The sequence below is a fragment of the Pollachius pollachius genome (assembly GCF_949987615.1).
Source record: "Pollachius pollachius genome assembly, chromosome: 9".
Taxonomy (NCBI): domain Eukaryota; kingdom Metazoa; phylum Chordata; class Actinopteri; order Gadiformes; family Gadidae; genus Pollachius; species Pollachius pollachius.
Genome location: NC_136942.1, coordinates 22158276 through 22171579, shown reverse-complemented (window position 1 = coordinate 22171579; position 13304 = coordinate 22158276). Strand labels below are relative to the sequence as shown.

The 13304-nt window shown below is 43.3% G+C and overlaps 2 protein-coding genes across 3 annotated transcripts; one reads left to right on the top strand and one right to left on the bottom strand.

Annotated features, from left to right (window-relative positions):
- The first annotated feature begins 708 nt into the window (after nucleotides 1–708).
- On the top strand, nucleotides 709–4914 carry LOC307081027 (eukaryotic translation initiation factor 3 subunit J-A-like). The gene is made up of 8 exons (XM_079744038.1): nucleotides 709–759; nucleotides 852–940; nucleotides 1033–1087; nucleotides 1700–1773; nucleotides 2214–2316; nucleotides 3083–3244; nucleotides 3371–3444; nucleotides 3979–4914. The coding sequence occupies exons 1-8, from the start codon at nucleotides 738–740 to the stop codon at nucleotides 4111–4113; spliced, it is 714 nt and encodes a 237-aa protein (XP_079600164.1). The 5' UTR covers nucleotides 709–737; the 3' UTR covers nucleotides 4114–4914.
- A 1134-nt stretch (nucleotides 4915–6048) lies between these two features.
- parp16 (poly (ADP-ribose) polymerase family, member 16) lies at nucleotides 6049–12573 on the bottom strand. Of its 2 annotated transcripts, none has more exons than XM_079743129.1 (7): nucleotides 12486–12573; nucleotides 11868–12063; nucleotides 11586–11723; nucleotides 11307–11513; nucleotides 9953–10124; nucleotides 9076–9220; nucleotides 6049–8201 (listed from the first exon to the last, which is right to left on the bottom strand). In XM_079743129.1, exons 2-7 carry the CDS (start codon nucleotides 12054–12056, stop codon nucleotides 8066–8068), a joined length of 987 nt encoding a protein of 328 aa, XP_079599255.1. In that variant the 5' UTR covers nucleotides 12057–12063; nucleotides 12486–12573; the 3' UTR covers nucleotides 6049–8065. The 2 variants fall into 2 exon arrangements, with proteins under 2 accessions (XP_079599255.1, XP_079599254.1); XM_079743128.1 differs by having other exon boundaries at nucleotides 6050–8204.
- Between the last annotated feature and the right edge of the window lie 731 nt (nucleotides 12574–13304).

Genomic DNA, 13304 nt, shown 5'->3' with positions numbered 1-13304 from the left:
GAGTTAACAATCTCAAACTACAAAATAATTCAGTGGCTGCTATTAATGCGTGCTTGGGTCACATTTTCTGTCAAGAAAATGTGACCCATGCATCCCACTTTTTTAGGAAAAGTTTTATGCCATCTTCTTGCCCCAATTCCATACATTATATGGCATTGGGGCAAGAAGATGACAAAAATGTTCCTAAAAAAAGATTTTGAAAACTCATCGAGGATCTCTTGCAGGGGCAGTGGTTCAAGCCCCTATTAGAATGTTATGAAGAGTCTGTGCTGAGACTTGAAAACGCCACATGCAAGTGAAATCCATTAAGTCAATTAAGGCAAGGTTCCTGTCAAAACATAGTTTACACTTTAAACTGAGCCATTCAATTCACTACCTACTTTCCCTTCTTTTAAATTATATTGGAAAATAATAATGAATAATAATTATTATATATTTGTAGTGGTGCTGATATAAAATGTAGGTGTGCTTGAGCACCCCTAAAAGAGTGTCAAATCGTCACTCATATCAATGTTGTTTAAATAATATAGGGAAAATGTATTTTATATTTATTGGAGTCGAGAGTTTAAATGTTGATACCTGACACTGACACAGTAAGCCCTGCTGTTGAAGTAAAACAAAAACAGGTTTCTTTGAAACACGTTTCTATTATAAGGAAGCGGAACGTTTGTTTACAGAAATAAGTACCCGCATGGACTGTTACGCTGTGGGAACCAGTGAGACGCAACACATGCAAAATGGCGGAGAAAGACGAATGGGGTAGGTAACTACGGGAGCTGATTTCTCATGTTGTTTCGTCAGTAATGGACCGCGAAAGCATTCCGAAATCTGATGTCCCCCCCTGTGATTAGACGCTGACGTCCTGGCGACAGAGGAACCACCAAAGAAGACGGCTGAGGTGGATAACTGGGACGATGAGGACGTCGATGACGACCCGAAGGTAACGTGATGTTTAAGGCATCTGGCTCATCAGATTATGTCATACAGTCCGCTTCTAGTTGTCATGTTGTTGAACTATTTCTTATTTTGTAGGACTGTTGGGCCGACGAAGGAGCCGAATTGAAAAGGGAAGAACAACAGAAAGCAGGTCACTAAATGGGATTTCAGTACCAAAACATGGCATCCTTCATCCATTGGCTGGTAGACGTCAGCCTGAGTTGGGCTCGCTGCCACTTCGCTCAGAGGCCAGGGGTTCCCAGCCTTTTTTGTTCCAAGGACCGGCATATTCATAGAAAAAAATTGAGGACCGGTAGTCAATTGTAATGCCTTAGTTTAAGATACATTATTTATTTACATTTTTTCATTGTTTTTCAAGATGGTTTATAACAGTTACAGCAACAGCAGTGAAATGCTTCAGTCTCAGGCTCCCTTCAACAATGCAATAATATGAAATATATATATTTTGTATTATTGCACAAGAAAAGTCACCTGAGACTTAAATAAACCCAAATAACAATTCACAAAACGTTTCCCTTTTTTCTCAGACAAATAAGTGTATGGAGCCTATTTTTTGGAGGAAATAACAAGACTCGTACAGCTTAAGTTATTATATATGACGACGGGTATACGGACCGGCTCCAGTCCGGGGACCGAGGGTTGGGATGCAAATATATTTAGCAAAAATACTTAACCATTTGAACCCGTGGAATCAAGCTAATATAGGCTGCTCTTTAAAGCTGTATGTTTTTTCCCCCCCCAGAAATAGTGACATCTGAAAAGAAGAAACAAAGTGAGAAAAGAAAAGAAAAAGAACAAGAGGAAGTGAAGGAAAGAGTGAGTATTGTTTCATTGGATTATTTTGTATCGATTTTCTGAATACCTTTTTTATTTATTGATACCTACACACACATTGTACTTTATTACACATGTACAGCACATACATAAATGAAATGTAGGCATTTATAGTGAAGCCATTCATTTTGGTATTTTTCTCCACTAATCCTAGCTGTTGTAAGCTAAACTGGATGCCCGACGATTGTATTGTCAGTGTAGTCACCCCATTGTCCAGAGTTCCGTGTGAGAAATACTTTTTTCTGTTTTATTTTTACTATGTCAAGACCAAATACAAAATGTAGCAACTCACTTGTGGATAGAAATCCACATTGGATCAACAACACTGGAGTTTCTCTTAAGCTTTGGTCCTTTTGTTGCAAAAATCCAGTTTTCTGAAAAATTATCGCTTTATTAACTCAAGCAACACGTGATCATTTTAGTCTGAGGACCATGAGGAAGGCGTTGAGCTCACCCCTGAGGAGGAGTCGGAGACAGGAGAGCAGCAGGAGAAGCCAGCTGTGAAGCAGGCCAGTGAAGCCACCGGTATGTCCTCAATGGTTACTATTAATTCATTCATATGTTCATATTCATGTACCTTGGGTTGGGACAAAATATCGATACAGCGTTATATCGTCGCCCTTTTTCGTGCGATAGGAGAACTGATACACATGCGCCAAATATCGATATCTATTTTATTTATAATTGATTTATTTCTTAATTTATTTTTGCATTTTTATGCTTAATTCATGAGGAGTCAGAGGAAATATTGCCCAAGATATAGATATTTAACAAATAAAATAAGGCACTCTTAAAGGTTGTATCAGCTATGTTGGGTGACATCACTTCTGTTGGTATTTGAAGCGTGATCCCAAACTAACAGAGCCAGCTCGCCCCTCCCTTCCGTATTTCGTGCATCCTGTTAAAACTATCATGAACGCAGCACAAAACCCCACAACACCCATTCCTTGTCGATGATTGGTTGGAATACTATTTATTTTGGTTATGAGTGGTTGGTAGTACCATTTGTTTTTGTTTCCTAGAATCGCTGAAACAACTTTTTAATATATTCTCTTCCCTGCTCCTGAGGTGGCACTCAACACATTGTCAAGCAATATATTGATTATCTCAGAATCGCTGTATCGCGATATTATCTGTATCCTACTAACCCTAGTCCTATGTTTGATATATACATCAGCCTACCAGTTGGTTGAGTCCACTGGGCGGGGTTGGTTGATCTATCTAGAATGCCCTTTCGATGATAAAAGCAAAGTTATTAAAAACCGTCCACACAATTATATTTTTCCTCCAGCTGTCGCAGGTGTACCAGGCGGAATCGATGCCATGAGCCCGTCCTCTAAAGAGGACTTCAGTGAATTTGAGAAGGTGCTGAAAGACAAGCTTTGCCCTTATGAGGGGTCAGTCCATTACTCTGGCCTGCTGGAGTCCTTATTTCAAGACCTCTGCATCTCAAGTGAGTCCTCCACCAAGGCTGTTTGTGTTGTTTAATGTAGGATTCCTTGTGGATACTGCCTCCCCTCATCCCATTGCTCACGTGACATTAAGAACACGTGTTAGTAATTTGCCAATGTCATTACAGTGGAGATAGAGGACTTGAAGAAAATCAACTCCTCCCTTACCAGTCTACTCAGCGAGAAACAGAAACAAGAGAAGGTTTGTTTACTCTCATTATTTAAAGTCGCAGTGTGTAAGATTGAGCTCCTCCAGCCTGCTGGGTGACACCGGTGGTAGGCGAGAGACCTTCATAATAGAGGGGTTCTGTCCGATTGGCTGGGGGGTCGGTCAGAGTGGGAGGGGCTTTAGGATTGTTTGGGTTGATCAGTAAGATTATCTACACATAGAGAGGTATGGGCTGGCCAGCATTTAGTATTTGTGGAATATATCAGTTGTAGGATGTGATTGATAATTTTATTGAAACCACTATTGCAGAATTGGTTATAAATGTGTGCTGGTTATTTGAAGCTACGAGCTAGCCTAAATGTTACACACTGCGACTTAAAGTATACCATGCGCCCAGTATTGCTACAATGCCTCTACTCTGAAGTGTTTGATAAATGATAACCTGATGAAAACGTTTATAAATAATGTGCAACTATAGCTGTTGTAGGACTTGATCCCATGCGGGACATTTCTTAAATGGGCTCACAGTCTTACGTCTCATCAAACCGTTGCCCTTTATTCCTATAGCAACTCAATAAGGGGAAGAAGAAGAAGAAGGGAGCGGTGACAGTGGGGGGGATGAAGGCCAAGCTGAAGGACGACCTTGCGGACTACGGCCAGTTTGAGGGAGGCTACACGCAGGACTATGAAGACTTCATGTAGAGGCCCCTGCCCGCATGGCCTCCAACTCCGCTTGAACATCCATTTCTGCCCCTCAGAACGATGCAGTCGTTGTAGTACTGCAAGGACTAACAAATGGACAGAAAATATACTTTCATAAAAACACCAAACATGGGTGAATTCGATTTTCAGAAATGGAAAATAATTTGTTGTTTTTTGAGTGGTTTTAAGATCGATATGATATGAATACTTAAGTTTACATCTTAGGTTTTCATCTTAAGATGATCCATGACACTGATAGATGATTATAGTTTTGCCGTTCTTCATTGTATTTCATGGAGTGAATGATTCATTGAAAACAAACTGGTTGGTTAATTGATAGTTGGTTGCAGACATAAGCCAGACGTTGCTGAAGAACATCCCTTTGAAGGTTTTCCCTGCAAACAATAAACGCTGCATTCAAAGCAGTGAATCAACAACTTAATAAATCATCACATATGCAGGAAAACTTCTGTCAACAAAAAGTTTGTGCTTTTCAAAAAAATGTATTTTTTCTTAAGTTTATTTAAATTATATGACTTTATTAAGAATGGCTTTATTTAATCCACTGTTACAAATAAATAACACTATCCCAAGCTGATTATATGGATGTATAAGAGCTAGGCAGTTACATTGTGGTTCTTTATAATTCTACTATACAGGCACATTACATCAGCACTGCTCAGCGGCACTGTAAAGATAAAAGCAACAGATGCTTTGATATTTTACAAACTACATATTTGTCATATTTAACATTTCAAAAATTACTTCATAGCTACAAATGTTCTGAGACTTAAACAAGTGTAAATGTAAAACTTAAAATAAAATACATATTACTAAGTAGTTAATTGGTACTTTCAGACACTTTCTGCTTTAAATATTAAGGTACTGAAGGTGTCTGTTTAGTTTGGTCAGCACTGTCCCTCACTCCGTTGGAGCCGATACCGCAACGAGACGCTGATGTTCCACATGGTGACCTCGTTCCTTAGGGCGGTGCATCCAGAGAGCAAGGCCTCTGGTGCTGCTGCTGGGGGGCTGCAGGCTCTGCACTGCCCTCCTGCGTGCAGATCCACTGCCCCCCCTGGCGTGCACTGAGGCTGCGGTGTCAAGGCAGCCTCACCACAGGGCTCTGCGGCTGCTGCGCAGTCTGCACCAGGACGGCCAGGGAGAGCTGCGGAGGAAGGTGGGACTACCTGGGGAAGTGTGGCCTGACCCGGGGGCCCTCAGTCCACCGGGGGCCCTCAGACCACCAGGAGCACAGGGCAATCTGCAGAGCTGGCAAGGGCTGCTCCCTATGGCTGCTTCTCTTATGTCCAGGACAGGAATGGCATTACGACATTATCTCCAGATTAAATTGACAGACTACTCCAGATAATATTGTGTGCTTTACAAAATATATATTTTGTTTTAAAGGGATGTATGTCAGTCATTTATTTTGCATTGCAAATAAGATCTTTTGCTGCCCAAACAAATATTTAACAGATTTGGGGGGGTTTAGAGATGCCAACACTCCTGCTATCTGGTTTGAGCTGTAAAGTACGATAGCCCGGTCAAGCTTCCTTAGAACCAAAGATTTTCAAACAGTGAACCCGAAATGACCTCTTATTTCTCTGTGGTGTCTAGAAATGGATTCAGATACTTTTTAAATAATAACTTAAGTACATTTTTCAGAAGGTGTATAGATCTTTTTTGTGTTTTCTTCTGTAGTGCTGGAATCTACTGATTTGGGCAGCTGTCTTCCAGATTTCACACTCCAATACTGCCGAGCCAATCACAATAAACTCTGCTCTGCCAGGTGACATCTGCCCTCCATCACTCCATCACTCTCTTCCTACCCTTCCATCACTCTTCCCATTTCTATTTTTGTGCCAATCTGTCCCTGTCATAATTGTATATGAAGATGATGTGAAATAAAATGTATTTTGATTTATGTGAAATAAAGGTTTTATTTTTGTACACTCTATTTCTTGTTAAGAATCCTTGGATCAGCGCAATGGCACCACACGTTTGAAGACTGAAAACATTTCCACTGGGACATCATACATAATACACACATGAAACTTCCGAACAGAAAAGAGATTTAAATGATACACTATTTTGGAGTAACACAATGTAATTAAATTTCTAAATAAATATGATTCAAACAGACAAATAGATTTCCTTCATCCATACCATTTCCCCAACGTTGGTTGTTGAACAAATCAGTTAGTTTTATGAACCCCTCTTTCCTCGTTGATGGAATAAAGAGTCGACGGCCACAGCGGGCCATTTCAGCTTTATGACAACAAAGCAATCCATCCATTGTAAGTCTCACGATCTTGCTCCCAATACTTAACATTGCATGACTAAGATTAATACGCTGTAATTATTAGGTCTGAATTGGTATTTAATGTACGCACTTATTGTATGTCGTACTTAGGTATAGTACTTAGTTGTGTAGCAGCTTATCCTAGTTATCTTTGTTGTATACGGGGAATGGGTTAAACTATCGATTGTTAGTGCTTGGCACTTGGTTATATGAACATCCTTACTGTACCCACAGCAATAAATTGTTTCACACTCTGACAGATGCGCTTATTGTAAGTCGCTTTGCATAAAAGCGTCTGCTTTTATCCAAAGCAGACCAAAATCAGCCCAATCAACCTCATGTATTTAACCCTAACCCATTTAACTAATACAAGAGGTTATCTTAATTAAGTGTGGTCTGCATAACATATCATAGTGCCCTATATATATTATAGTGTCCATTTTATTATTTATTTATTATTATTTTCATAAATATTGTAACACAATATTCCAACAGTATTCCACCATGTTCAAAAAACAAGTAAAAGTTAATGCATTGCCTTTAATTCTGAAATGCAGCGATGCTTTAAAAACAAGTGAAAAACAAGAACATTATGCCGCTCTAACCGCTGATACACAACGCTGTATAATAACCCAACCCCTGGAACCAAAGACAACTGCACCAAAGCAGCCGCTGTTATCAGCCCGTATCACCGCCTCTACCCCTGATAACGGGACAATGGACCCACAGACCAGCCGTGCCCAGGGGCAGTAAACCAGAGCAACACCTTCAGGTGCTCCTCCTCTACCGGGGTGGAGCGAACAGAGTGAGGGACACGGCCAGCCCACAGTGGGCCCTGTGAGCCCTGGGGTTGGTGAGAACGGGGCCTTCAGAAAGACGTTGGTCGATGAGGCGTAGCGACTTAAGACCTTGGCAGGAGGCTAATCCTCACTGTTTCCACTGCGAGTCCCGGACACGGTGAGCGAGGAGCACAACGTCACGTAGATCAAGAATAATGCAATACCTGGTGTGGTATAAGTAGGGTGTAATCAATGCACTAACATGGATATAAATGTAGCTGGATTCAGAAAATGATGATATTCATTTGTAGATTCTGTTGACGGTGTTTCCTAAACTAAAGAAACAACCAGAATGGTGGTTGATTCCATTGCCCCTGGTAAAGAGGAGGCAGTAATAGTGATGGATGAGATCATACATCAACTCATATCCCCTCAAAAGTCATTCAACAACAAACAGAAAGATCAATTGTGAGGAAAATCACCAGTCAGGTCTTTAAAACAACACAAGCTTACGTTGCACATTCTGTGACAGTTTGGCATTGCAGGCGGGTGTCGGGGCAGAACAAATGTTTACAGGACCAACCGACCAGGTCTATGATACAGGAGGTCTTTGCATAGCAGTAAAAAAGATAAATTAGATATTTCTTTAAGAGGATATCAAGCAATCATAACGCAACAGATGTCATGATAACTTCTTGTTCAAATATGAGCATCAAGATTCAATTATCAGTGATCTTTCTGAGAGAGAGCGAAATATCTATATATATATCTATATATATAGATATATATAGAATATACAAAATGTAGATAATGTGAAGATTGTCTGTAAGCCGGAAGGCACGCAGAGTACTACCCAGGGGCCGGCTCCTCAGCGGAACAGTCTGTTGACGAAGGAGGAGAAGCTGGAGGAGTTGAAGGCCCCGATGCAGATGAGCAGCAGCAGGTAGAGACTCATCATGACCGCAAAGTGGTGCCTGACCATCCAGGAGGAGCCCCGCGAGTGCCTGCTGGGGAGGGGCACAGGGAGACGGGGGTTACCGGGGTTACCCTGGCGACAGCACCCGCCCGCGTCACCCATACAACAACCTGTTATGTGGGATGATGGAAAGAAAACGATGGATGGGATGGTAGCCGTTATTTATGAAATTGCTAGTGTCGAATGGATGCCTTGTCGGTGTGCAAGTGTCGGTTGAGTAACCAGAGTTCTACTGGCTAGCCAAGCCCAGTTCAATGGATACCGATGCTTCTTGTTCTTGTGTCTATTACAGATTTGTGTACTATTACAGATTTAATAGTAGCTCCAGGGGCAGGTGAAGCCAAGATGTGCCTGATCCAGTGTGCGGTACGCATCTCACACACCTATTGCTTGTTTGTTATTGACACATGCATCTTTTTAAAGGAAAAGCTAGCTGCTCTAGCTGCTTATTGATGGATTGCTTTAACACAGGGGTTTGATGGAGAAAGACGCCCTACCCCAACACTAACTAATGCCAGACATATTAGAAGATGTGGTTACACTAGCATTGATCTTTTAAAACAGCCACTCACTATTTATTGATTATTGGGTTTTCACACAAGATCCAGCTCTCAATGAAATCTCACTAAATCTTGTAAAGAAGTGGATAGCATTAACCTGGAGGCTCTGCTGTGATGGCTCCTCTGTCCCTAAATGGTGACTGGGGAGTCACAATCCTAACCCAAAGCCTCCATGTACTGAGATAAGACCTTTTCCTCTGGAAAATCCAAAGGACAAACAGAGGTATAGTGCTAGCCTGGTCTCATGAAGGCAAATACACAGTATGGCCCTCTGGAAGTCAATGTGACAGCAATGTGGGAGTGGTGTAAATCCTCTCAGCTCTGCACCTCAGTAGTCCTTACCTGGACAGGTTCTTCCTCTGGGAGTAAACAAGAAGGTACTTGACTCTCAACAGCTGATTATTAGTGACGATGAAGTATTTCTCCGGGACCTCCCCGCCCTCGCTGTTCTTCGCTCTTGCCCGCTGGCGGTCGACGGAGTCAGAGTCTGAAAGAGTTTTAGGGAAAAATGTGTGGATCAGCCGCAAGTAAGCAAACTCCATTAGCATCCCTAGCTAGTTATGACATAGTATTTGCTATTAGAAGATGCTTTCATCAAGGTGACGCAAGTAATGTGACGTAATGAAAAACTGACTGAGGAGTGCTCAGACAGGCTACTGATGTTCTAGAGCCCTGCAATGGGCAGGACTCTACAACATCAGGAGGATGTGATGTGTGCAGAGGAAGTGAGCGGCTTTCGGATCCACTTTTGGTCAGATTCCGCCTAGATTGTTCTGTGTTTAATAAGATGGGCGGTAATGGGGATTTGAGCAGTGTTGGAAATTTGATGGCGGCTGTATGCAGCGCAGGTGGGACTGCTCTCATTGGAAACACGACTCACTTAATTTCCAGTCAATACACACGGCAAAAGAAAGTGTTTTTTACACTGTGAAAAGTTTCCGTGAAATTGCAGCGCAACACTAGTGTTATTCGCTAAAGCATATGAACAAACATACCTCCAAAGCAATTAAATCTTTTTACTTTATTTCTTAAACCTAATTCACTGTAAGCGAGTGAATCTTTTCAAATGATGCAGACCTACGGTACGAGACAGAAGACATGCCAATACCGCGTCAATGCGACAGAAAAAAGGGGTGCGACCAAATTTGTTGGGGGGCCACCAAATGAAAAGGTAAGCAGCACCAAAAGCTGTTCATCTAGAGCCCTGCATGGTACGTACCTTTCCTTTTCACCTGGCACTTGACGTCCGGGTGGTCGATGACCTCACACAGGGCCACGCAGCTCAGCAGCGGTCCTAGGAGGCTCTCCCTCCAGCCACTGCTGTGGGGGCTGTAAAGCACTGCCATGCTGAGGTCACTGGTCAGGTAGGTCCCCTCCCCGTACATGGAGGTCTGAGCCAGAGACAGAGACAGAGACAGAGTCAAGGCTCAGTTATGGTTCCACGTTGACGCAACGCATTGACCATGCCGACGCTTCGACGCGTCCGTGAACCTGTTTTGGTTGTGTCGGGTTTAAGTTAGCAGACCAATTACAGCCCTTAATGCTGCATCGCCTCGACGCAAGGTTCATTTTTGGGAGGCGCACGTCCTTGAGGTGCAAAGACGTAATGGGTCCGTAAACCCCCTTTCGTTGCGTCGACGTGGAAACATAACTAAGCCTTCGGAGACAGAGTCATGGTCAGAGAGAGACAGAGTCAGAGTAAGAGTCAGAGAGAGTCCAAGACAGAGACAGAGACAGTCAGAGATGGACTCAGAGTCAGTGACAGACTCAGCGATAGAAAGAGAGAGACAGAGAAAGAGAGAGAGTCCGAGACAGAGAGAAAGAGTCAGAGACAGACACAGAGAAACAGAGTGAGACACAGAAGGAAAGACAGAGTCAGAGAGTGACAGAGACAAAGACAGAGAGAGAGACAGGGTCAGAGACAGGGAAAGAGTCAGAGAGAGCGAGAGCGATAAGACCAACAGGAACTCTCAGGAGCAGATTAAACAGTCATGGGCGTTGAAACCCTAATACTTTAAGTATTTTACCCCTGCTAAACTAGAAAAATCAAAAGGTCAGAGCCAGGAGGAGTATTCACGCCCACTGAGAATTCCCCTCAATAAGTGTCTGAAACAGCTTGTTTGCGCTCAAACTTTACTTCCGTAACAGTGTGACATCAGACTGTGCAGTGGGCGGTGCTGAAGCGCCTCCCGGCTACCCGCAATGTTGACAACTTCTCTGGGTGTAACAGAATGGGTGTGCTGACCAATCACAGCAGACTGGGCTACTCGGGAGGGGGGCCTTAACACGTCATGATACAAAACAGAACGTTTTTGAAAGACGCTGAAATTGGTTTTGCAGAAATGAACACTGAGAGAATAATAAGGGGTCTTTCTGACCTAACGGCATGTAACCCTATTCTAGTAGTATCCCCAAATGCAATTATTAACCCTAAAATAGCATGATATATATCTTTAAACAAAATGTACGTCAGTTGATAATTGTAATGACCGCCTTAATCCAATCTGCTTAATTAGTGAGCATGCCAACGTAATTTGTGGTGTTTCCCACAGGTGTTCGCTATGACCCCTGACCTTGTTGAGGTGACAGTGGAGGCCGTTATGAAGAATAGAGTGGAAGTTCTCCAGCCGGCTCCCGTGGAATGCATAGAAGAGGTCTCTGTCCGAGCGCGTCTTCTCGAAGCGCGCGTTCATCTGGTCACAGTACTCAAGCTCAAACAGGAAGTCTGGAACCGGCGCTGAGACGCCCTCGTTATTAGTCAGGTCACACAGCCTGGGGTACTGGTGGAGAGGAAAGGGCCCATGAAGAGGTGAACACAGAGGATGAGCTGAAACATCTGTGTCATCACCTACTTCTTCCTTCTGAAGGGTCTTCACAGCGAAGCTCTTGGAGGAGAGGATCCAGTGTGCCAGGGCCACATACTGGTCTCCTTCCCCGGGGTTCAGCCTCACCAGCTCCCTCACACAGGGGAAGCCGCTCACGTCTGTCAGCTGGAGGACCACACGCACGTCACTTCAACATGATGAACGAACGGAGGTAGACCCGTTTGAGTAAAACGTTAAGTTGGCAATCAATCAATGATCAACCTCCTAAGTGCCCCAAAGAGTTCCCAAAGAATAGAGAGGTCTGCTCACCAGCTCCTCAAACTCCTTGTTCTCTCCTCTGAGGTATCTGGCGGGGAAGGGCCTCAGCAGGGAGTCCCTCTTGTAGCTCTGTGCCGCCGCCACGAAGAGGCTGCAGCGCAGGTCTGCCGCCATCGGGTCCCGGTGGAGGCAGGAGCGCACGAGCCCCCGGACCGCGGAGGGGGGCAGAGGCGGCTGCATTCAAACACTTGACCAACACATGGAGGAAAAACACTAATACATCAACAACTACGGACACACGAAGCGACCATACACTATATAAGGTCGTGTCAAACAGTCGATGGGTTTTTGGGAGCACGAGTACATTATTTACTTTTATAACACATTACCAACATTTATTTGACATCAAACCGAATGAATCCTCTAACGTAGCGGGTAGAATAAGGAGGAAGAAATAGTCTATTACGATTTATAACGCAAATAGCGGTCCACTGTGCGTTACAAGTGTCTATTTAAGAGTACGGGCTAGCATATGCTGGTAAAGTTGTTGACTATGTGACCAGACGTTCAACTTAACAAGAATGTCATCAAGCCGTCTCAGTAAATGTTAGTAAAATCACAAGATGATATCCTCTATTAAATGATCATGTCCGCTCCAGATGTCCTTACCTCGGATCTGTCCCTAAACCATATTATATAGAGAGAGGGTGAGCAGCTATCAGCAGCTAACAGCGGCTAACTAGCAGCTAACTCCAGGGACGACTACGTAGTTTGTTACGTGTTTTACGTAACAGCGAGCGCCCTTCCCTAGTGCTGTCCGACAGACAGACAGACAGACAGACAGACAGACAGACAGACAGACAGACAGACAGACGGAGATATAGAGGGACAGACACACACAGGCAAACAGACAGGCAGGCAGGCAGACAGACAGAGAGCTTCTCTCAAACCTTTACAGCTTCTCTCAAACCTGAGGCCTAACAGTGAACCTTAGTAAAACCAAAATAATGATATTTGAAAAAAGACCCAGCCTCAACAAATACACATTCCACCTAGACACTGTTACTGAGCAAACAAAAAACTATACCTACCTCAGCATAAACATGAACGCCACAGGAAATTTCAACAAAGCGGTTAATGACCTGAGAGAAAAGGCAAGGAGGGCATTTTGTGCCATAAAAAGGAATATCAAACTAGACATCCCAATTAAGATCTGGCTAAAAATCTTTGACGCAGTGATGGAGCCCATTGCGCTCTACGGCTGTGAATTATGGGGCCCACTCACCAACCAAGATTTTATAAAATGGGACAAACATCAAATTGAAAGTCTTCATGCAGCATTCTGCAAATCAATACTAAAAGTCCAAAGAAAGACGCCAAATAATGCATGCAGATCAGAATTAGGACGATATCCAATCGTTATTAAAATTCAGAAGAGAGCCCTACAATTTTATAACCACCTTAAGGAAAGCGACAGCAACACACTCC